Source organism: Macaca nemestrina, chromosome 10, assembly GCF_043159975.1.
Source record: "Macaca nemestrina isolate mMacNem1 chromosome 10, mMacNem.hap1, whole genome shotgun sequence".
NCBI classification, from domain to species: domain Eukaryota; kingdom Metazoa; phylum Chordata; class Mammalia; order Primates; family Cercopithecidae; genus Macaca; species Macaca nemestrina.
In genome coordinates this window covers 56,495,712-56,516,694 of record NC_092134.1, presented here as the reverse complement: position 1 = coordinate 56,516,694, position 20,983 = coordinate 56,495,712, and the positions used below count along the sequence as shown (strand labels likewise).

At 42.9% G+C, this 20,983-nt stretch overlaps 1 protein-coding gene across 3 annotated transcripts; it reads right to left on the bottom strand.

Annotated features, from left to right (window-relative positions):
* Nucleotides 1-290: 290 nt before the first annotated feature.
* Nucleotides 291-20,458, bottom strand: LOC105473322 (cysteine and glycine rich protein 2). Of its 3 annotated transcripts, XM_071071400.1 has the most exons (7): nucleotides 20,301-20,458; nucleotides 8,259-8,371; nucleotides 4,919-5,087; nucleotides 4,539-4,688; nucleotides 1,871-2,000; nucleotides 1,134-1,227; nucleotides 291-604 (listed from the first exon to the last, which is right to left on the bottom strand). In XM_071071400.1, the coding sequence occupies exons 2-7, from the start codon at nucleotides 8,368-8,370 to the stop codon at nucleotides 528-530; spliced, it is 732 nt and encodes a 243-aa protein (XP_070927501.1). In that variant the 5' UTR covers nucleotide 8,371; nucleotides 20,301-20,458; the 3' UTR covers nucleotides 291-527. The 3 variants fall into 3 exon arrangements, with proteins under 3 accessions (XP_070927501.1, XP_011725386.1, XP_011725387.1); XM_011727084.2 differs by lacking the exon at nucleotides 4,539-4,688; XM_011727085.2 differs by lacking the exon at nucleotides 4,539-4,688 and having other exon boundaries at nucleotides 20,326-20,435.
* Between the last annotated feature and the right edge of the window lie 525 nt (nucleotides 20,459-20,983).

Here is a 20,983-nt window from a genome sequence, read left to right as displayed (position 1 = left end):
GATTAATCAAAAGAACTTAAGAGTACAGCGGGGAGGAAAAGGAGGAGATGCTGCACTGCTGAACACCAGCTTTGAGGAGCTGAAATGGCGATGCCTGTTGCCTAGCAACCTTTACTCTTAAGGCGCACTTGCCTGCTTGAGAGAGAGATCCTTTTCAACAGTTGTAATGCAAACATTAATGAGTCAACTGGGTAATGGGGTAACAAAGGTAGGGACCCAAATGATTTTCCACTAACTGAAATCAGAGCCTCTCCTCCAAAAGATTAATTAAAAGACAATGAACACCCAAATCAAGCTGAAGTTTTATTTAAAATGTAAAAGAAATGTTCCCCCAAAATGCTGGTGAATAAAGCAAAAGGATACGATACAGTGCTCTCTTCCTACAAGTTAGCCAGCCTATCCAAGTACAGGGCAATATACAGTATTTAATGCTGGTAGAATTTCACAGTAGTTTAGTGTTAAAGATTATCTGTGCCTAGGTAATGAAGAGATTCTCAGTGTGTGATGTTTAGTTCAGGGTTTACACCTTACTGGGCATGAACAAGAGCCCCTGCTCCTTGGCCATAGCCAAATCCCTTGGGCCCAAAGTTCTTTGCATAGCATCCTACAAAGGAAAAGGGAGGAAGGATAGTTAGTGCAAGTCCATTAAGCTTTGCTAACACTGCTGAAGACCCACTCAATAAACCCCCATAAATAAAACAAACTGCTTTGTAAAAGGGCTCAACTTATTTACGATGTTAAATAGGTCATGTACTAAATATATTAAAGCTATAAAGACAAGTCCACACATTCTGGCTCCATAGTGTTCAGCGTGGTCTTGCTAAGTTGCAAGCATGAGTCAGGCCAGGTAAGGTATGTATTTGTCTATTTTCTTCCATATACTTAACGCTTTGCTCAAGAGATGAAGGCAAAAGGTGGCTATTTGTAGTGTTTTTATCTAGGGGGAGTTTTAGATGATCAGGAACTTAAGATTATCTGTGGTTCTCTGTCATCTATAAGCATCTTGGGATATTTTATTTTCAAATAGTGGTACCCCTTTCTTTCTTTCTTTTTTTTAATACCAGTGACATTTCATTAAATAAGAACCAGTGTGGGATATTCATATGGACAGCAGTAACTGAAATTAATTTTACCTTTACAATAGATTTCACCTTCTTTTTCAGTCAGAGTTGTTGATTCAAGACTCTTCCCACACTTTGCACATCGGAAACAGTTTTTGTGCCAGGGCTGGAAGAGATGAATGTGTCAGCATGTTTGAGAGGTCTGTTTCCTACAGTTCAATTAGATGTGTAGCAAGAAGTGGCTCAGCATGATCACCCCAAAGCAAGCTCCTGACTTCTGTGGTTCAGCTCCAGTGAGAAGGCTGAAACCAGACCTCAGTATCTGCACTCCTGATCACCCACAGAAAGGCTGTTTCCCTAAGAGCAGCCTCAGTCCTAAGCACAAGCCCCGTCTGCTCCTTTAAACAGACCATCTTCTATCTGGCCAAGAACAGCGTAGCTCAAAGAGGTTAGCTGGTAACTTTTCCAAATGCATACACTGAATTCGCATCAGGTGTCCTGACTCGGACTCCTGCTTTTTTTCACTATATTGAATAACCTGGAGATTCCCTTAGAGTCTGGCCTTTTAAAGTTTAACCTTCAGGAGTGCCCCCTATGAAAACAACTTCTTTCAAACATAAAAGTGACTTGTCAAGTAAGGGAATCACTTCAAAAAAGTTAGTAATTCTGATGGAAGTGCATTTAAAGAAAAGTTTCATATAGACACTGATTTATAAGACATCACCCAAGCAAGAAATGTGGAAGGGTTAGGGGGAGAAAGGGAGCAGAGAGGATTCATTTGCTGTTATTAATTCGAAATAACACTTTACCTTTCCAGCTCCAATTATCTTCTCGGCAGCATATACAGAATCCCCGCATCTGGAACACTTCTCAGCACCTCCATATTTCTGAGCAAATTTAGAAGTGTTTGGATTTGTTGTAGGCCTGTGAGGCTGAACACTTGTGGAAAGAGGGAAAGAAAGTAGGCAAGAGTTTCCACAGGGCCCTTTTAAGTACACAAGGCAGGAACAATGGAACTCTGGGACTTAACTGCTATATTGCCTCAAAGCTGGAGGCCTTCGCAGCCCAGGACAGGGGAGGAAATGAAGAAGAAATGACTCAGGTGCCAGCCAGAGTTACTGCTTGAACCTATCTATGGGCTCATTTATTATTACAAAAACCAGACAGGGACTCAGACTTAAAGATCTGTCCCTCTGAGTCTAAACAGAATTCATTTAATCCTCAGTGTTGGCCTCTCAACTAAGCAGTTATGTTATGGTTTATTAAAACTTACCAGAGCATATATTTTTACTCCAGAATATCACTGGAATCATAGCTAACTTTTTACTTCACATGAGTTGGAAAAATCACTGTTAAGCAGTTTAAAAATTCCACAAATAGGTAAGTTGACTTTGGTCTATAACTAAGAAAGTTAAGCATGTTTTATAGATTACTTAGTCTCCCAGTATATCTTGAATAAAGGAAAGTGTGAACAGCCAACTTTCTTCATGGAAAAATATTTTGGAAATTTTTATTATTACTATGCCATTTGTTTATCTTTCATTGTTCTCTGATAAGGGTGGTAGTTCTGTCACTATTTACAGATCACTGAGTGAACCATATTTCTTGCTATCAGTAGGAACTGTTTCCATGCAGTAAGGTGTACCTAGTAGGTGCAGAACACCCTCAGGCTTTGAGAAGACTTTTTTTTTTCTTTTTCTTTTTTTTTTTTTTTGAGACGGAGTCACGCACTCGCCCAGGCTGGAGTGCAGTGGTGCGATCTCGGTTCACTGCAAGCTCCACCTCGCAGGTTCACGCCATTCTCCTGCCTCAGCCTCCCGAGTAGCTGGGACTACAGGCGCCTGCCATCACGCCTGGCTAATTTTTTTTGTATTTTGTGGTGGAGGCGGGGTTTCACCGTGTTAGCCAGGATGGGAGAAGACTTTTTTTTTTTTTTAAGCCCTTTTAGAACCTTATAAATTAGCTGAGCAGATAAAATGACAGCACTCCACAACTGCTAATTTTTCCTACTGGAAAAGCAATGTCTTCCTAGCACTTTGGGGGGCCAATGTAGAAGGATAACTTGAACTCAGGAGTTTGAGGCCAGCCTGGGCAACATAGCAAGACCCTGTCTATATTAAATAAAAAATAATAATAATAATAAATAAAGGAGGGTTCACTGGTCTTTGTGCTTTAAATTTTAAAAGGTTTTCAATAAAACCTTTAGAGCACAAAAATAGATGTAATAAGATGGAAAAGGGGAGCACAGCAGGTAAAACAAATCTTAACAAAGATAAAAAGGTAAGCTGGGCATCATGGCCCAGAAACTCTGAGGGTGGAAGAAGCTCAAAGAACACAGAGGTGAGCCTCAATGTAGTACATACTGCAGTTGGAAGAGAACAGATTTTGGAACCAAATGGACATTGGTTCAAATCCTGGCTCTCTCATTTATTTGTGTGACCTGACTCTTAGTGTCATCATCTATAAAACGGACAAAGTATCTACACCTCAGAGTTACTCTGAGGATTATACAGAATGAAGATAAATGTTCAACAGACAACAGGGACTCAATACATGGTAATCATTATTTCAGCCAAGCCAAGCACCATGTTTCATTCAGGTCATAAGGTTTGCAGTTAGACTAGGTTAAGTTCCAGGCTCTACAATTAACTAACAGTGTGACTTTGGGCAAAGTTTTTACTTGATTTTTCTTGTCTTCATTTGCTCTGAAGAAAGAGAGGATGCCCTCTGCTGTAGGACTGTTGTGAGGATTACACGAGTTAACATATGCTAATGCTGCACAGTGACTGGCACGGTTTATGGTCTTGTCCAAGGGTCATTTTGTTGGACTATTACACTAATTTTGGACTTTTCAATATAAAATGGATGTGAAAATGTTAAGTTCAAAAAGTAGAATCAATGGGTTAAAAATAGGAATTAAGAGGAAATTCCAGATTGGGCACGGTGGCTCATCCCTGTAATCCTAGAACTTTGGGAAGCCGAGGTAAGTGGACCACTTGAGGCCAGGAGTTCGAGACCAGCCTGGCCAATATGGTGAAACCCAACCTCTACAAAAAATACAAAAATTAGTCAGGCGTGGTGGTGCACACCTGTAATCCCAGCTACTCAGGAGGCTGAGACAAGAGAATCACTTGAACCTGGGAGGCAGAGGTTGCAGTGAGCTGAGATTGCGCCAGTACACGCCAGCTTGGGTGACAGAGTGAGACTCTGTCACAAAAAAGAAAAAGAAAAAAAAAAGTGTGTGTGGGGGGAATTCTAAACAAGGAAGTTATTTAACCTGAATATGAAATACTAAGTGAACTTTAACAAATTTAGCACCTTGATATGTTGGCACCAAAGCCTTTAAAGTTTAATACTACTCTCTCAAAGAATCAAAAACAAGAAATAATTTCCATTTTTAAGTTAGAGAAAAATGATTTCTTGATGAAAAATGTTTACATAGAAGGAGGGACTGACGAATTCGCATTGACTGCTTACACTGCACATGAGAAACGCCTCTCATGATTCACACAGCACATTTCTCTACCATTTAATTTCATGACATCGGGTCTCCAAGGTGCTGCGAAATAGAAGTAAATATAAATCACTTGCTTTTGAGAACAGGACTCCTTGATACAGCTTGGAATGCTATAAAGCCAGGAACAGAAATCACTGGAATTATTAATGAGAACTTTGTTAGGTCCAAAACTCAATATTTTGAACTTAAAGAATAGTCACTAGTTTACATGAGAAAATCAGAGTCCCATTTTTTTACTTAGTTTCAACTAAAAATCTGGAGACTCCCAGGTTCCTGTTCAGCAAGCGGCACTAATTGTCACAACTCATTTCTGAAGGTAACCAACAGTCTCCCAACTCACCTCTCTGGCTTGATGCCCAGCCTCTCGCCACGGTCCATGTTAAGCGTGCCAGCGCCCTGGCCGTAACCGTAGCCTTTTGGCCCATATTTCTTTCCGTAGCAGGATTTGCAGTAGATCTCTTCATCGTGAATTGCCACTGTTGTACTATCTAAATTTTTCCTGCAAACCACTGCAGGGGAAAAAGTTAGACTTTACACATGTTCCAAAGACGCCTTTTTCCTTAGAACAATGGTGGCACACACATGGCCCACACATGGTAAAGGCTGAGGCTCCCTCACATTCCTGGTTTATCCTGTGGCTTCCCAAAAGCCATGAGACAGCATCTGGACTGGCCAGCTACATTTGAGGATTATTTACATTCCTCCACCGATATGACAGTTGCTTCAGAAATGTATCAAGAATATAACATCCAGAAGCCTCAAGCTTTATTTATTTTTAGTTTGTTTCATTTATTTTGTATTCCCTTTCCTATGGTGCCGATCAAACTTTTACTATGATTTCCCTTTCTGGGAGATGATATTAAGGGAGCAAAGTGTCAGAGGTGGCTATAAATTACTTAAACAAAAGGAATAAAACACCACCTTGCTCCCAACCCTCAACACTCTTAATCTTTTCAGCCTTGTCTTACCAACTCCTGTTAAATCACAACCTAACAAAGAACAGAAGGGTAGCTCAGTGCCTTGGGGGACTTGCCTCTGTATCCTTTCCTCCCCAGTAGACACCCCCGGGATAAAAATAGTTTTAAATCCTGAATTCTAGTTTTCATCACTAGTCTAGACTGGGAAGAAGTATCACCCTTTCCTCTCCCCAGCAGCTTCTCCAGCAGTGATGAGCCTGTCTGAAAATCGTCAAGTGCTTTAAAGTCTGCATTTGTTTTCCCTTCTGTCCCAAAGGAGAATGCATTCTTTCTTGATGGATCTCTTGCCACAGGACATTTCCACGTGTCCGACTTCATAAAACTGCCAAATGTCATCATGTTTCATCCAGACATTATTTCACTTTCTAAAACTTCAATTAAGCTTGACAAAAAAGTAAATTGTGAGGAAACTCACTGGTAGCACAATCTGGCAGCTGGAAATCAAAGATCAGAATTTCTCCCCCTTATTTAAAAGACAATTGTATGATGATGCGGAGTAGAATGATGGTTACCAAAGGCTCAGAAGGGTACGGTGTCGGGAGGGAAGTGGGGAGAGTTAGTGGGTATACAAATATAGTGAATAAGATCTAGTATTTGATAGCACAACAAGATGATTACAGTCAACAATCATTCATTGTATGTTTAAAAATAAGAGAGTATAACTGGAATGTTGGTAACAAAAAAATAATGCTTGAGGTGATGGATACCTCATTTAAGATGATGTGATTAACATACATTGTATGCCTGTAGCAAAGCACCTCATGTACCCCATAAATATATATACCTGCTATGTACCCATAAAAATTAAAAGTAAGAAAAATAAAAGAGGGGGGTTGAATAAAAGGAAGGAGGACAAGGCCGGGCGCAGTGGCTGACGCCTGTAATCCCAGCACTTTGGGAGGCTGAGGCGGGCGGATCACGAGGTCAGGAGATTGAGACCATCCTGGCTAATACAGTGAAACCCCATCTCTACTAAAAAGAAAAAATTAGCAGGGCGTGGTGGCGGGCGCCGGTAGTCCCAGCTACTCGGCAGGCTGAGGCAGGAGAATGGCATGAACCCGGGAGGCGGAGCTTGCAGTGACCCAAGATCGCGCCACTGCACTCCAGCCTGGGCGACAGAGCGAGATTCCATTTAAAAAAAAACAAAAACAAAAACAAAAAACTAAAAACAACAACAACAACAACAAAAAGGAGGACAAAAGGAAGGACAGCAAAGAGGAAGGGAGGGAAGGAGGACTAGCTGGCTGGTTTAAAATAGAGTTAAATTTTGAAAGTTCTATTATCTTAGACTAAAGTCTTCTATGGTAGAATGAAATGACATCTACTCTGGAATCTAACTGTTGAGGCTCAAGTGCTGAAATACACATACCTAAAGATAACTGTATCTTAAACCATATTTAAGCTAACACTGCTGAAGGACAACTACCCTTCACAGACAGAATAAATGTAAATAAATGTAAAAACTGTTTTGAAAAACCTGTATGAACCAAAACAAGTGTAAGTATATGAAAATGTTACTATATAACCACCCCTTTCTTCCCCAGTCCTCATCCCTGTTCTCTGCAGTAAAATTCTCATAGGTCTGCAAACTACTCTGAATTATTTCCTTAAAAGGCTTTAGTCAGCAGAGACAAATATTAGAAAGGATTGGTAGAAATGACCAGTAAAGAACTTGACATTTAGTAAAACAAATGTCAACAGCATACATGTATGTGTTGTTTTACTATGGTGTAGACATTGTGGCTTAACCTAGACACATGAAACTGAGAGCAATTTCTGAAGTATTTGCATTCTGTTTCCATACTTTCTTAGTTACAAGCCTGCTGAAAAATAGATTCCTTTTTAAAAAAAGTAACTTCTAAAAGAAATGGTTAAACCAAGTCTTCTGAGGAACAGTAGCATAATTATTATGGAGGCATACATAGGGAACATTCCTATGTAGTATTCTTATTTTTTTGTAACTGCAACTTTCTGTTGTCTGCAAAGCAGTTATGCAATTAAAGAGGTCCAGATACCTTGAATGCTGGCTCCAATGAGGGACAAGGACTATTCAAATTTGAGAAAAGAAGTCTTTTCCTGAAGATTATTTCTCAACGTAACCAATTTTTAACCTATGGTTTTCTGCAGGAATTTTCCCTGTACAATACTATTGATAAGGCGAACATCTGCCCGTATGGGTGGGTTTATCTGACATAATCATTCACGGAAGAAAATTCTGTCATTAAATCAGAAGATGATTAATGATGTGCTTTCTTAAGTTGCTACTCTACAGTTTTAAAACTGAAGACTTTGTTGTCATTAAAGGGAACCCGAGAAAGAGAAAGCTGGGCTGGATGATGAGCAATTCATCTACTCAAAAATGGGAGCTAAGCGCTTGCAATGTGCCAGAAACTGTGCTAGGTGCCAGACCACATAAGCGACACACAGCTCTCAGTGAGGTGGGGGAGGCAGATGTGTTAACAAAGTAAAGGCCAAAACAGAGGCCAAGAGCTGTGGGGACACAAAGGGAGGCGGTGTGTCTTGGGCCACCCCTCCAGTCTTCGCTGCTAGCCTTGCATTTACAACATCTAAGACGACTGGTAAAAACCATTCGTGCTTTCAAAATGATCTTTGTTTGCAAAACCACAACTTTTCCTTAAATAGGCATATTGAAGCTTTGTACATACAGATTCCGTCAGAGGTGGAGCACGGGGAGCTACTTACTGCAGAGAAAGCAGCAGCGGTGGAAGCTCCTGCCATCACACTGCACCTCTTCTGCGTGGTACACGGTCCTCCCACAGGCCCCACACTTGTTTCCACCTCCCCAGACAGGCATTCTGAAGGAATAAAGGCTTCATTAGAATGTCCCTGTGCTGGTCGCACGGCTCCCTAGAGGGCTGTTTAAGCCCAGGGACAGCTGCAGATTTTTGTTTCTTTATGAACCTCTCTAACCACATCTTTCAAAGACCCGCGTTCCTCCAAAATAACCTCGTCTCCTCTCCCAAATCACAACTCTTACATTAGGAAACTGGCTTGTCGTGCACAAGATTTTTTTTTTTTTTTTTTTCCTGCCAGACAAAGGACCTGCATTCAATACAACAGTACAGGTCACCAGGAACAAAACAAACTATGCCATTAGACTCCACAGGAGTCAAGAAAGAAGCGTGGGGAGGGGAAAGGCAAGCTTTGTCCCCCTCCCTAACATGCCCATTTTTAATAAACATTTTTTTAAAACTCAGCTGAAGATCTTACCCTTGGGTGGAGGTCTTAATTACATGTTTATAATGCATTGTGACAACACTAAATTCTTAACATTTAATATATATAAGCTATGACACGCTTTCTAGGGAAGAAAGTGTGTTGCCCTGCAAGAACAAGTTTTACATTTGTTTGCTGAAATTACATGATTGTAGTGTAAATAGCTGTGTCTGTGACTCATACAACTGCATGCACGGAGCCTTTGCTGTAACCACAACAAACGCCCATCCAGATGGCTCTGGCTTAAGTTTCTATGCTTCACTAACCCCAAGGCCCACTAGTCCAGCCAACAGTTGGGTTTTCCTCTTTGACAAGTCAGTCAGGCCATACAGAATGTGCCACAAGTTCCCTTCCTACCAATTGAACTGTTTGCTGAGCACGCAGGAATGGCCTCTGAACAGTATGGCCTGCTGTAAAGGGCAAGCTGGAAGTACAGATCCTAGGCTGTCTTGCTGTCATGTAAGGCCAACATTTTCTCATCTCCCTTCTCAACAAATCGGTCTGCCTCGACCACTTTAAAATGCCTGGTTCTGGCCGGGCATGGTGGCTCATGCCTGTAATCCCAACATTTTGGGAGGCCAAGGTGGGTGGATCACCTGAGGTCAGGAGTTTGAGACCAGCCTGACCAACACAGTGAAACCATGTCTCTACTAAATTAAAAAAAAAAAAAAAAAAAAATTAGCCAGGTGTGGTAGCAGATGCCCACAATCCCAGCTACTTGGGAGGCTGAGGCAGGAGAACTGCTCGAACCAGGAAGCGGAGGTTGCACTGAGCCAAGATTGCACCACTGCACTCCAGCCTGGGTGACAGAGCGAGACTCTGACAAAAAAAAAAAAAAAAAAAAAAAGCCTGGTTCTGAATGGCCAGCTTCCTCAGATGCCTTAACCAATATAGAAAGTTGTCCTGCTAAGAAGGCATGTTATGTCTGCCCTGCCTTGAGTGGTATCTAAAAACACAAGCAATTAATTCCCCTTTCCCCGTCATCCTTTCCGGGCTTCCTTCTGTAGAGTGGCATTTGCAGCCCTTGCCTGTTAAGTCTCCTTAGATAGGTTGCTTGCCTCTCTAGGAAACAGGTGGCTAATAAGGCCGAGGCCTCTTACTAATCTAAACCTGGCTAGAAAGAGAAGGGAAACAGAGTGCTGCTAAGTAGAAAAGACTTAAGAGTCTCTAATCGTTAAAATCAAAAGGGATGTGGGGAATTCTCATCCTACCCCATTAAGGTGATCCAGAACCTGACAATTTCCTGAACACAAAGATGAGGCCTTTCCAAAAGAAAGATTAATGGAGCTGATCACTGCGGTGGGCAACTTTCCAGCACTCAGTATTCTCTTGCCTCTCTTCTGGTGATACCTTCCCTAGACTGTCTTCTGGAAAAGCAGCCATCTCATCTCTTTCTTAGACCATGTGGTTTAGAGAAGTGCTTATTAAAATGTGGTCTCCTGGTGATGGATGGGCCACTCTTCTTGTCACCAATTTGAGATAAAATTCAGGTAAGCATTTAGAAACTTTTATGCCACAAGAACTAAGAGAAGATCAGTGAACTCATCTTGTTGAACAGAGCCATCGGTCTGTACTTGGAAATTAAAAATAACAGTCCTTTACTGATATGGTTTGGCTGTGTCCCCACCCAAATCTCATCTGGAATTGTAGCTCCCATAATTCCCATGTGTTGTGGGAGGGACCTGGTGGGAGGTAACTGAATCCTGGGGGGTGGGTCTTTTGTGTGCTGGTCTCATGGTAGTGAATAAGTCTCACAAGATCTGATGGTTTTATAAAGGGGAGTTGCCCTGCACGCGCTTTCTTGCCTGCTGCCATGTGAGATGTGACTTTGATCCTCATTCACCTTCTGCCATAATTGTGAGGTCTCCCCAACTATGTGGAACTGTGAGTCAATTAAACTACTTTCCTTTATAAATTACCCAGTCTCAGGTATGTCTTTATTAGCAGCGTGACAACAGACTAACACATTTACCATAGATGGTTTGAAAAGCACTGGTTTTAGATGGTATTGATTCTACCCCTATCTTCATCTGTTTCGTGTTGCTGTAACAGGATACCAGAGACTAGGTAATTTATAAAGAATAGACTGAGAATATAAAGATTTGAAGGCTGGGAAGTCCAAGATCAAGGTATGGCAGGTTTAGTGTCTGCTAAGGGCCCCATCTGTGCTGCAGAATGGTGCCTCCAATGCAGCATCCTCTGGAGGCCAGGAACACTGTACCTTACATGGCAGAAGAACAGAAGAGGGTGAACCCGCTCCCACCAGGCCTTTTTATGGTAGTACTAATCCTTTGAAGAGAGTGGATCCCTCAGGACCTAAACATCTCCCATTAGGCCCAACTCCCAACGTTGTTGCATTGGGAATTGTTTTAACATGATTCTCAGAGGGGACAAAAACACTCAAACCATAGCAATCCCCAACCCCAGGGCTGGGCATGTGACTCGGTCACGGCCAATCAACTGTGCCTTACCTTATCCTACATGCCTCAGTTATGAGCCAGTAAATTCCCTTCTTAAGTCATTTGGAATTGGAGCTCCTGTTCCTTAAAACAACACACACATACCACACATACACACAGACACACACACATGCCCCTGACTGCTATGGCTTGTTATCACTCAACTGTAAGTCTGAATTTGCAAAAAGCCAACTTCTCTTAACCAGACAGGAACAAAGTCATTCCAAGGGTCCATAAATGTTACCAGGCTTACCATGAAGGCATCCACATAGGATCAGTATCTTGCAACAATAGGACATGTTTACAAGCTTTCCTTTTTAGTTGCATAAATCTTTTCTTCTCCTCCCTGGAGACAGGCACTCCATTGTTTAAATCCAGACTGAAACGTAAGCCTGGCTGTAAAACCTAAGACATAAAGCCTTGGCTCCAACAGCCTGCACTGACCTGTGTTTGTAGTACAGTTAGTGACACTGACTTTGCCCACTGCCTCCAAAGTTACCTGTATTCTGAATGCTCATGGATGCAGCAGCCATCTGCTGGAAGTTCCTTCATGATTCCTGCAGAACCAAAGGCCAGAATCCAGGCCTACAGGTAATGACACTACAATTACTTACACTGGATCCTAAGTATCAACTAGTTCTTAACATACTTTGTTGTTGTCAAGGCATTTCTATTATTGAAGCATTTCTCATATTAGAAAGTGAACTGTTAATACCAACTTGGTATTTTTCATTTTCACACATATTTACTTTGGAGCAATCACCAGTAAGGAGCCAGATTGCTATCACGACTCAGGTTAGACTATGCTGTCTTTGAATAACACTTAAAAACACATTAAAAGGAAAACGCAACTAATAACCTTGTTATGCTCTTCCATACCACTGAAGAACAGCCTGGATTTTTAAGATAGAAGGAATATCTTCCCTTTCTTTATGTAATTCAGGGTTTCTTTAAACTTACTTATTCTAAGTTAACTGCACCAGCCAAATGTGAATGTGTCAGCTTTTCAGGAGATACTTACCCAAGTTCCACAGCATTCAACTTACTGTGCAATAAGTTTCTGGTCCCTTGAGGGTGGGGACCACATCTCTGTATTCTCCACACCATCTACCAGAGTATGTGCATATATCAAAATATTACAGTTCTATCCCGTTTAAGGACTTTCCTAAGGATTTCTAAATAACCTTTTCTGTGACAGAGGGAAATGATGTAACATAAAGAGCATCCTCAGAAAGTTTCAGTTGGATTTACTTTTTTTTTTTTTAAGATGGATAGGGAGCCAGGCGTGGTGGCTCATGCCTGTAATCCCAACGCTTTGGAAGGCTGAGGCAGGAGGACTGCTTGAGCCCGGGAGCTCAAGACCAGTCTGGGTAACATAGGGAGACCCTATATTACCTATATTTAAAACAAATTTAAAAAGAAATTAGCCAGGCGTGGTGGCACACACCTCTGGTCCCAGCTTCTTGAGAGGCTGAAGGGGGAGGATTGCTTATGCCAGGCATGTCAAGACTACAGTGAGCTATGATCGCACCCCTGCACTCCAGCCTGGGCAACAGAGCAAGATGACCCTGTCTCCAAAAAAAAAAAAAAAAAAGTGGATGGGGATAGTTGAATATTCCTTATATTGTTCTCTACTTTGTATGCCTGAAATATTTCATAATGGAAAGGACGAGGGAGAGTAAGTAGACTGACTGGTTTAAGCACACCTGAGTTAATGCCACCGTTATCACAGCTGCGCAACCTCGGGCTTCATTTCCTCAAGCTAAAAATGGGGACAGGGGGCTCTCTCCACCAACAGAAATATTGTGAAGGCAAGATAAGGTAAGCCAATGCCTTGGCAGGAATCCAGTAGCTGTCAGCTTGAAGACAAAGGGGACATCTCACTCTATCCGGCCTGCTATCAGTACTCTGGTAGGAAAACCCACCAACCAGCACCTAGTACATAGCTGCAGAGCAACAAACGAGGTAAGGAAAAAACTGAGCTGATTGGTCACTATCAACCTTCCTTTTTGGGGACATTAAAATGCACTCCAAAGTAAAGCAACAGTTCCCACATATGGTGGTGACTAAGAAACAAAGTTCAAATTTACACTTTTAGCTTGAACCTCTACTGGACATTTCCTGAATTTGGCTGGAAGAAGTGTGATGATCTTCCATTTCGGTCACTCTTGGCATTGCTGTGCATATAAAAAAAAAAAAAGCAAGTCTTCATTTTTCTTACAAGCCTTTGGCCACACTACTCCACTACAGCTGTCATTAATCACAGCAAACTAGATTTGCACTAAGCAAATCTGGGCTGCATGCCTTTCCCAAATCCTATGCATTCATTTACAGAATGGTAAGAGCAAAAATAAAATTTACATCTGATAAAATAGGGCAAATTCTGTTTCTCAGTCTTCTTCCTTGTTTTTCAGTGTCTGAAAGAGTTCCAGCACTATGACTGACCCACTGTATTAGATGTTACAATGTGATTTATATCTGAACACCTATGTGCAATTTCTCCTTGCTGCCTCTCCTTAGCCTAAGATACCACCCAAAATTCATAAGACTCACCCATGGGGAAAAACTGATATAGTCGAAGTCTGAGTTGTCTTATGGTACAGTTACTTCATTCTCTAGACAACTGTGGTAGGAGTTATTAAGAAATTACTTTAGGCAGATGGAGAGGAAAAGGGGTCCTTGGGAAGCTTTCCTTGTTTAAAGCATCTCTGGAAAAGTTTCTTGTAAAGCCCTGGCTCCTAGAGCCAGGCCGGCAACCTTTGATATGCAAATGCCCTACCTGTGCCTGGTCACATGGCAGCCCCCCACATATCCCCACGTGTGTGGAACATCATGGCGCCCTGTATTTGCATATTAAAAAGCTAGGGTGTGAGGGCCAGCTTTTTCTTGGACTACGTGAATGATATGCCTGGTCAAACCAATCCCCTAAGCCCTGTGTAAATCAGACATCCTCTCCTCCAGCCTCTGCAAATATACCTGGCTGGTATCCGTGGCAGGTGGGAACCTCCTCTTTGGGCTTTGGAGCCGCCCTCCCTCTGTCTCTGTACTGGGGAGCTTCTTCCTTCTGTCTTCTCCCTTCTTGCTTATTAAACTCTCCGCTCCTTAAAACCACTCCATGTGTGTCCATGTCGTTTTATCTAAACCGGCGGGAGGACCAAGAACCCTTGTGTTCCTGCACTCATGAGAGCCATATCATAACTGAGAGCTGACTACCTGGGCCATTCTCATACCATTAGTGCTGCATTTACTGTCTTACTTTAGAATGGGGATGACTTGAATCTATGAAATTCAAATCTATATGTTACCATTTAAAGTTTAAGTTATCTGCTCTGAAATTAAAAGTTTGGATTGAATCAGTCTATATTGTATATTTACCCAGATTCTCAATGCCTCCAGAAGTTTTGACATTTTATTACTACATGTAAGGCCTTATTATTACACTAGAACCTGACTGTAATCCAATTTCCCCTAAAGGAGAATTTATTATAAAATATAGTCTCATCTTGAGCCACATCCAGGGGGAGTTACTTGTTAAAGAATGTAAGTTAGTAGCACTGTCCCTGGTTACAATGACTTTTTAGCAAGGCCAGGATTTGACAGCTGTAGTTAATCAGAAATTAAGCTTTCAGTTGATGCCTGTTCTACAAATTTTTTCTTCTGTTACCCCAACTACCCACTTAGTCTACTTTTCTTATGGAAGTGAATACCACTGAACCAAGGATGAACTCTTCATGTCTTAGTGATCAGCTCCATACTCCATCTGGCTCCTCCTACTGAAGCCAAATCCTCAACCTGGCCTTTAAGTCAGTTTAGCATAAGGGCAAAGTAAGAACACATGTTTGGAGTCCAGGAAGTGTCATTTCTTTCATCCGTAAACTTAGGGCAACAGTACCTTTTTTAGAGAGTTAAGAACAGTACCATCTTTATAGAGTTATAGATGAGATAATGCTTGCATAGTCGGGACTCAAATGATAGTATCAATATTTAGCAATGTTCTAACCTTTGTTATCAATACTCATCTTGCCCTACCATCTCACATGTCTATTCCTTCCTTATCCCCCAACCCTCCCCATCAAGGCAACTGTCTTACCTCCTTTCCATCCAGCTAACTTCATTTCTGTGTCTCAAGTAATTTTTCTAGGGTAGAGGCAGCTTATAAGCACTGTAAAATGCTTTACTGTTTATGAAGCTCTCATATAAATGTATTAATTCAACAATATTTCATAAGCCATGTACTGGGCTAGGGGCTGAGGATAAATGGGTCATAAGGAAAGGCCCGTTTTGTACAGAGTTCTACTTTGGTGGTAAAAACATGTGGACAAATAATAGCAATACAATAAATGACACAGAGGCATGCAAAAAGGGCTTCCACACCGTTTACTTTCACAGGCATGACGAAACAGTCATCTTGCAGATCCACTGATAGTGGATTCCTGAAACTACGTTGAGAAAGATTCTGAAATTCAGTCCAGGTTCTACAATCAAGAGAACTGTGATTAATTATTTTTGCCATGGAAACTGCAATACACATGCCACCTTTCAGACATGCCAGATATAAAAGAAACAGTGCGGAGCTTAGAATCAGAGAGACACAAGCTGGTTGAAAAAGCCAGTTATCAGCTCTGTGATCTTGGCAAAAATTCCTTAACCTCTGAGTCTTAACTTCCTCAGAGGTAACCTGGAAATGGATGAGAACTATCTTATAGGTGGTTGTAAAGATTTAATGAGATAAAGTTTGTAAAGTACCTGGCAAAGAGCCTGTACTCCACAAACGGGCGGGCTTCCTTTTCCTTTAGGAACACTCGGGGCCTGAATATACCAAGTTCAGTCAGTTAGGTCACGGGTCCCAACCCCCAGGCCACAGACCCATAGCTGTGTTTTGTGTTCAGGCTACTTGCTACTTGTCTGTGGCCTGCTAGGAATCAGGCTGCACAGCAGGAGGTGAGTGGAGGGTGAGCCAGTGTTACCGCCTGAGCTCTGCTTCCTGTCAGATCGGTGGAAGCATTAGATTATCATAGGAGCGGGAACGCTATTGTGAATTGTGCAGGTGAGGTATCTAGGTTGCCCACTCCTTATGAGAATCTAATGCCTGATGATCTGAGGTGGAACAGTTTCCCATCCGTGAAAAAATCATCCTCCACAAAACTGGTCCCTGGTGCCAAAATGATGGGGACTGATGAGTTGGGTGACTTGCTGAGGTCACCGATCTCCAAAGAAACAAATCAGGCTCATGTTTTGATTGCAGAACCACAAGCTTTCCTCAAAAGTACCATATCTGACAGGTACAGAACATTAAGGGTTGAGACTATTCAAATGACCTGAGAATTCTCAATCCTTGAAGTTACCAAATTACACACACAAATTACACACCTTCCTCTCCACCCAACTAGCAGTAAGTGATCTCTGTGCACCACTCTCACACCCAAACTGCTACTTTCAACCAACAAGCTTTCTATTACCCCTCTCTGCTAACCCCACTGAAGGAAAACTCTCTTCTAATCTAGTGAAAACTCCTGTGTGTACCTCAGCCTCACCATTCTTACTACTTTTGAATTCTGCTACCTCTCATGTCTTCAACTTAGAGTGCAGCAAAATTCGACACAGATTTGAATCACTATCTGCCAAATCCCATATTGTAATTAAAATGCAACTATGCTATAAGCTCAGTAACCCTGATCCCCAGCATCTGTGATAGCAATTCACAATCTGTGCAAAACTACAAGTTATTTAATTATTCAAACAATATTTGCATGATTTTTTCATGGAATCAGACCTAGATATATATATGCTGAGACTATTGTTTATTTGCCAAAAGATCACAGGTTGTTCATTTGATCTGCTAGTTTTCTCATTTTAAAAATGGAGACAATGCTTATTTATATAAGGCAGTTTCGAGATTAAACAATATATGCAAAACACCTAGAATAGTGTCTGCCACAGGACAGGTAATAATAATTACAAATACTTCTATAAAGCTTAATATACGCTTTACTTATATTTTATATTACCTCATTTAATCCTCGTAACAACTAACGTAAGACTAACACTATTCCCATTTTATGAGTGGGGAAACTGAGGCATCAAGCTATTAAATGACTCATAACTATGAAACCAAAATAAAACGACCAATTCAACTTAAAAATGAATACCAATAAAATTCCAATTCAAAAGTATTTCACTGATGTTTTGCTAAACTAAACCACTGGTAGCAATACGGATATAGTACTGACCTCCATGGCTATGGCACAGGTTCTTCTTTAAGCTGAGTAGTTCCTATACTGCTGTGTGTTGGATGAGGATTCATTTCTCTGTGCTTATTTTCTTTTGGAAGTACTGTGAAACCACCATGAAGCCCTCTTTCCGATAGTGAACTGGGAAGTCATTTGGCCCTAATGAATTACATGGTGTCTGTTCTTATTAGTCAAAGACAATTAATAGTACTGTTGGCACAATGAGATTGTAAACAAAAAAGGAACCTGATATCCTTTCCAGATCATTCACAATATACTTCTATTAGTTCTTCCTCTGTGACTTACAACAATAAAATTTTTAACAAACAGAAACTGTGCCTGTGGTAAAAAGGAATTTGAGGAGAAAAAATATATAAAAAAGAAACTGTGCCCAGCTTCTCCACCATCCAGACTGAGAAATATTCCCTTAAGTCAGGATTCTTAACCCAGAGTCCACAATTCCTTTTAATTCTGGGGGCTGAGCAATTTGGTACCACATACTTTATGTTATGACATTTTGAGAAGGGGTCTGGAGGCCTCACAGGAGTGCCATGATATAAAAACAGTTAGAAACCCCACCTAGGTAATCAAAGACCCAGAGGTGTCTGGGGATCCCCACCCAACAGAACCCAAGGGATGCCATGCTGGCAGTCAGGGTAAGGTGCCTTGAGGAAACCTGTGAAAATCTGCATAAAGAAAGCTGGCCTCCAGGCAATGTCTAGGAAACACTATTCAGGTGTGAGCCAGCTCTCTCCTGAAACAGACTTTCACTGATAGCCTTTTCCCACACACATTCAACCAAGTGCACAACTTTGTCTAGTTACAAGGAACCACTCCCAGGCTGGGCTGAGCTTTGTACAAGTATCAACAGGCCTTATGACAACCCTGCAAGGCATGTGCCACTACACCCATTTTACACGATGAAGTATTGAGGCCAAAGAGTAAAGTTAATTTGCCCAAGGGCATCAAACCAATGGGTACTGGAGTTGAAGTGTGAATTTGGTCCTGCCTGGCTTCGTTCCTGCCCCTTTCAGCCATGCCTCCTCTCCCATAGTGGGCTCCCTTTTGGGGTTCATTTGATTCACCTCACTTTTGACAAAGAAGAAAAATTAGAGACCCGGATCCCTATTGCAATTTAGTGTCAGAGTTGCCTCTGGAGTCAAGCTTCTAAAACTCCTGATTTTGCAATTTCATCAGGACAGGCCTCCAGCAAGTACTGCTTTCAGCACAGTACTTAGCATATACCAGTATCAATCAATATTTGTTAAATACATTTGGAGAAATGCATTAAAAATGTATGATACAAACTTTAGATCAAATCTGCAAACAAATATCTATTGTATGAGTCAAATTATATTTTTGTTTCCTATAATCACAACCTTATTCTTTCCTTCCTTCTTTCATTCAATTGTCCAAGGCACCCAAGGAAGCACTGTGAGTTTCAAAGACTTATGAGATGCAGGTCTGGTCTTAAAGGTAACACAGCACCAAAAGAGCAAAGAAAACTACAATGCAGGGGAGAAAAAACCCAGAGAAATACTGACAAAGTATCAGTGACAATGGACGAGAGCGATGACCCCAGGAGTATTGGGGGAGACCATTCAGCACTTCACAACATCCTTTGTAGGCTGGCATGCTGTTCTGAAATTATGTTAGATTCTCTCTTTCAAAATCTATCACCCAACTCTTTCTTGAAAAACGGGAGTCAAAATACAGCTAACTTTGTGGCTGTCCTATTTGAATTCTTGGCATTTTATAAGTAGAGTTTTAAAACAGGTTAATTGGAAAAGTCAAGAACTAAATACAACGATTTTCACTGCCCGGGTTAAAAAATTACTAACCGCCCCCGCTAAAAAAAAAAAAAAAATCTGTATCGAAAAGCATTTATAAAGGGAAAATGTGCTTGGTTTGCAGACTGCAAATAAAAGAAGTTAAACATTTTGGGTAGCCATTTAAATAAACATCGTTTAACAAATGTCCCGGTTTAGAAGGGGGAAAGGGATCCGCCGGTTTAGAAAGCCCGCCCCCCGCCCCCAGGGGGTGCCTACGTGGAGCTCCTGAATCTGGCTCTGGAGAACCCAGAATGTGATTCTCAGGACCTGTCGCATAATTTCACAATCAAGCATTCTTGCATTCTTCTTTGTACCTGAATCGTAGAAAGTTCTGGAAAAAGCTAGGAGTGAGCGACTGACATTTCCCTGCTGTTCTTTCGACATAAGAGTGGTTCGGTGCTTGGTGGGCAGGCACCACCAAACAATGGGGCCGCTAGGAGCCGGGTACGGCGGCAGGAGCAGTACCCTGGGCTCGCGGGGGATGTAGAAGCCCCATTCCACCCCTAGGGGACCGAACCCGGTAAGGTCGCCCTTGGTCTCACCACACTCCGGGCAGAGGGGGCCCTGAGACTCGGACCCCCACCCCAGAGAGAACCTGCCGCTGGACGAGGGGACCCACGGCTGCCAAGAGGCGGATTAGCAGAAACGCGAAACTCACGACCCGCCTCTCCCCCAGAGAAACCAGCATGGAGAAACTAAAGGTCACGTAAGATTATTTACCTGCCCCGCGGGCCTGGGATCCCAGCGCACGGCCTGGGCGGCCTCGGGGACAAGGGCAGGTGTGTTTGAGGGATAAGAGAGAGAAAATCTGGGGCGCAGGGGTGAGGAGGCTGGCAGGGGCACAAATGTGGACCGGGATGGGGATGTCGGAGGAGACCGGGGCGCGCCGGCCGGCGACAGCAGGACCCCGGGAGGCGGTGGAAACCCCCTGCGACTCCCGCCCTGGGGTTGGCAGCGCCGCGGAACCGCCCCACCGCCCCTACTCACTTGAGTCGGAGGCGGGAGCACGTACCGCAGGCGGAGCTAGCGAGGCTGAGCTGGAGGTAGGGTCCACGGAGTCCCAGATCCAACGCGAAGCGCGCGCCAGTGCCTTTTAAAGAGCGCCCGATGGGCGAGGCCTGTGTCCGCCCCGCCTTCCTCCCGGCTCCGCCCCGCCCCGCCCGCCGGATTCCCGGAGCCGCTTGCCGGGCTGGGGCTTGTAGCGGGCTGGCTGCCCTCGGCCCGGCTCCGGGCTAGCCACCAGGAGACAAAAGGCAGGAGGCCCGCCTCTTCCTGCAGCTTCCCGCCCGCCCGGCATCTTCCCACGTCCCGGGACCGCTCCCTCCCAAAGGGACCCGGCAGTTCCAAAAGCCACTGGGACTTGGAGAGGGACTTCCTTCCCCTCCAGGGAGGCCCGGCGGCGGGACGGTCCCGCCGGGAAGTGGCCCTCGCCGCCCTGCGTCGGACCTCTCCACTGCGAGCGCCGATCCCCGTCTTCGCGGACACAGACGGGGCGGGAGGCTCCAGCAGTAAAAAGTCAGCCAAACGGGGCTTTCCGCCACCTCCCCCCTTGTCCTTGTCAGTAGACTCAACGTGATTAACTTCCCTAGTTAACGCATATTCTCTCGTCCGATTTCCAGCTTCTGGGAACCCACAACTTTCTTATTCTTAAAGAGCAAAATTCCTCATGT

Bases quoted from the DNA above. Each gene is read 5' to 3' on its own strand.
- LOC105473322 (XM_071071400.1), bottom strand. From the start codon at position 8,370: ATGCCTGTCTGGGGAGGTGGAAACAAGTGTGGGGCCTGTGGGAGGACC. The intron at 2,001-4,538 runs GTAAGCAGTCAA...TCTTTCCACAAG, and splicing joins AGGCGTTTCTCATGTGCAGT to TGTTCAGCCTCACAGGCCTA. The intron at 1,228-1,870 runs GTAAAGTGTTAT...CATCTCTTCCAG, and splicing joins AGATAATTGGAGCTGGAAAG to CCCTGGCACAAAAACTGTTT.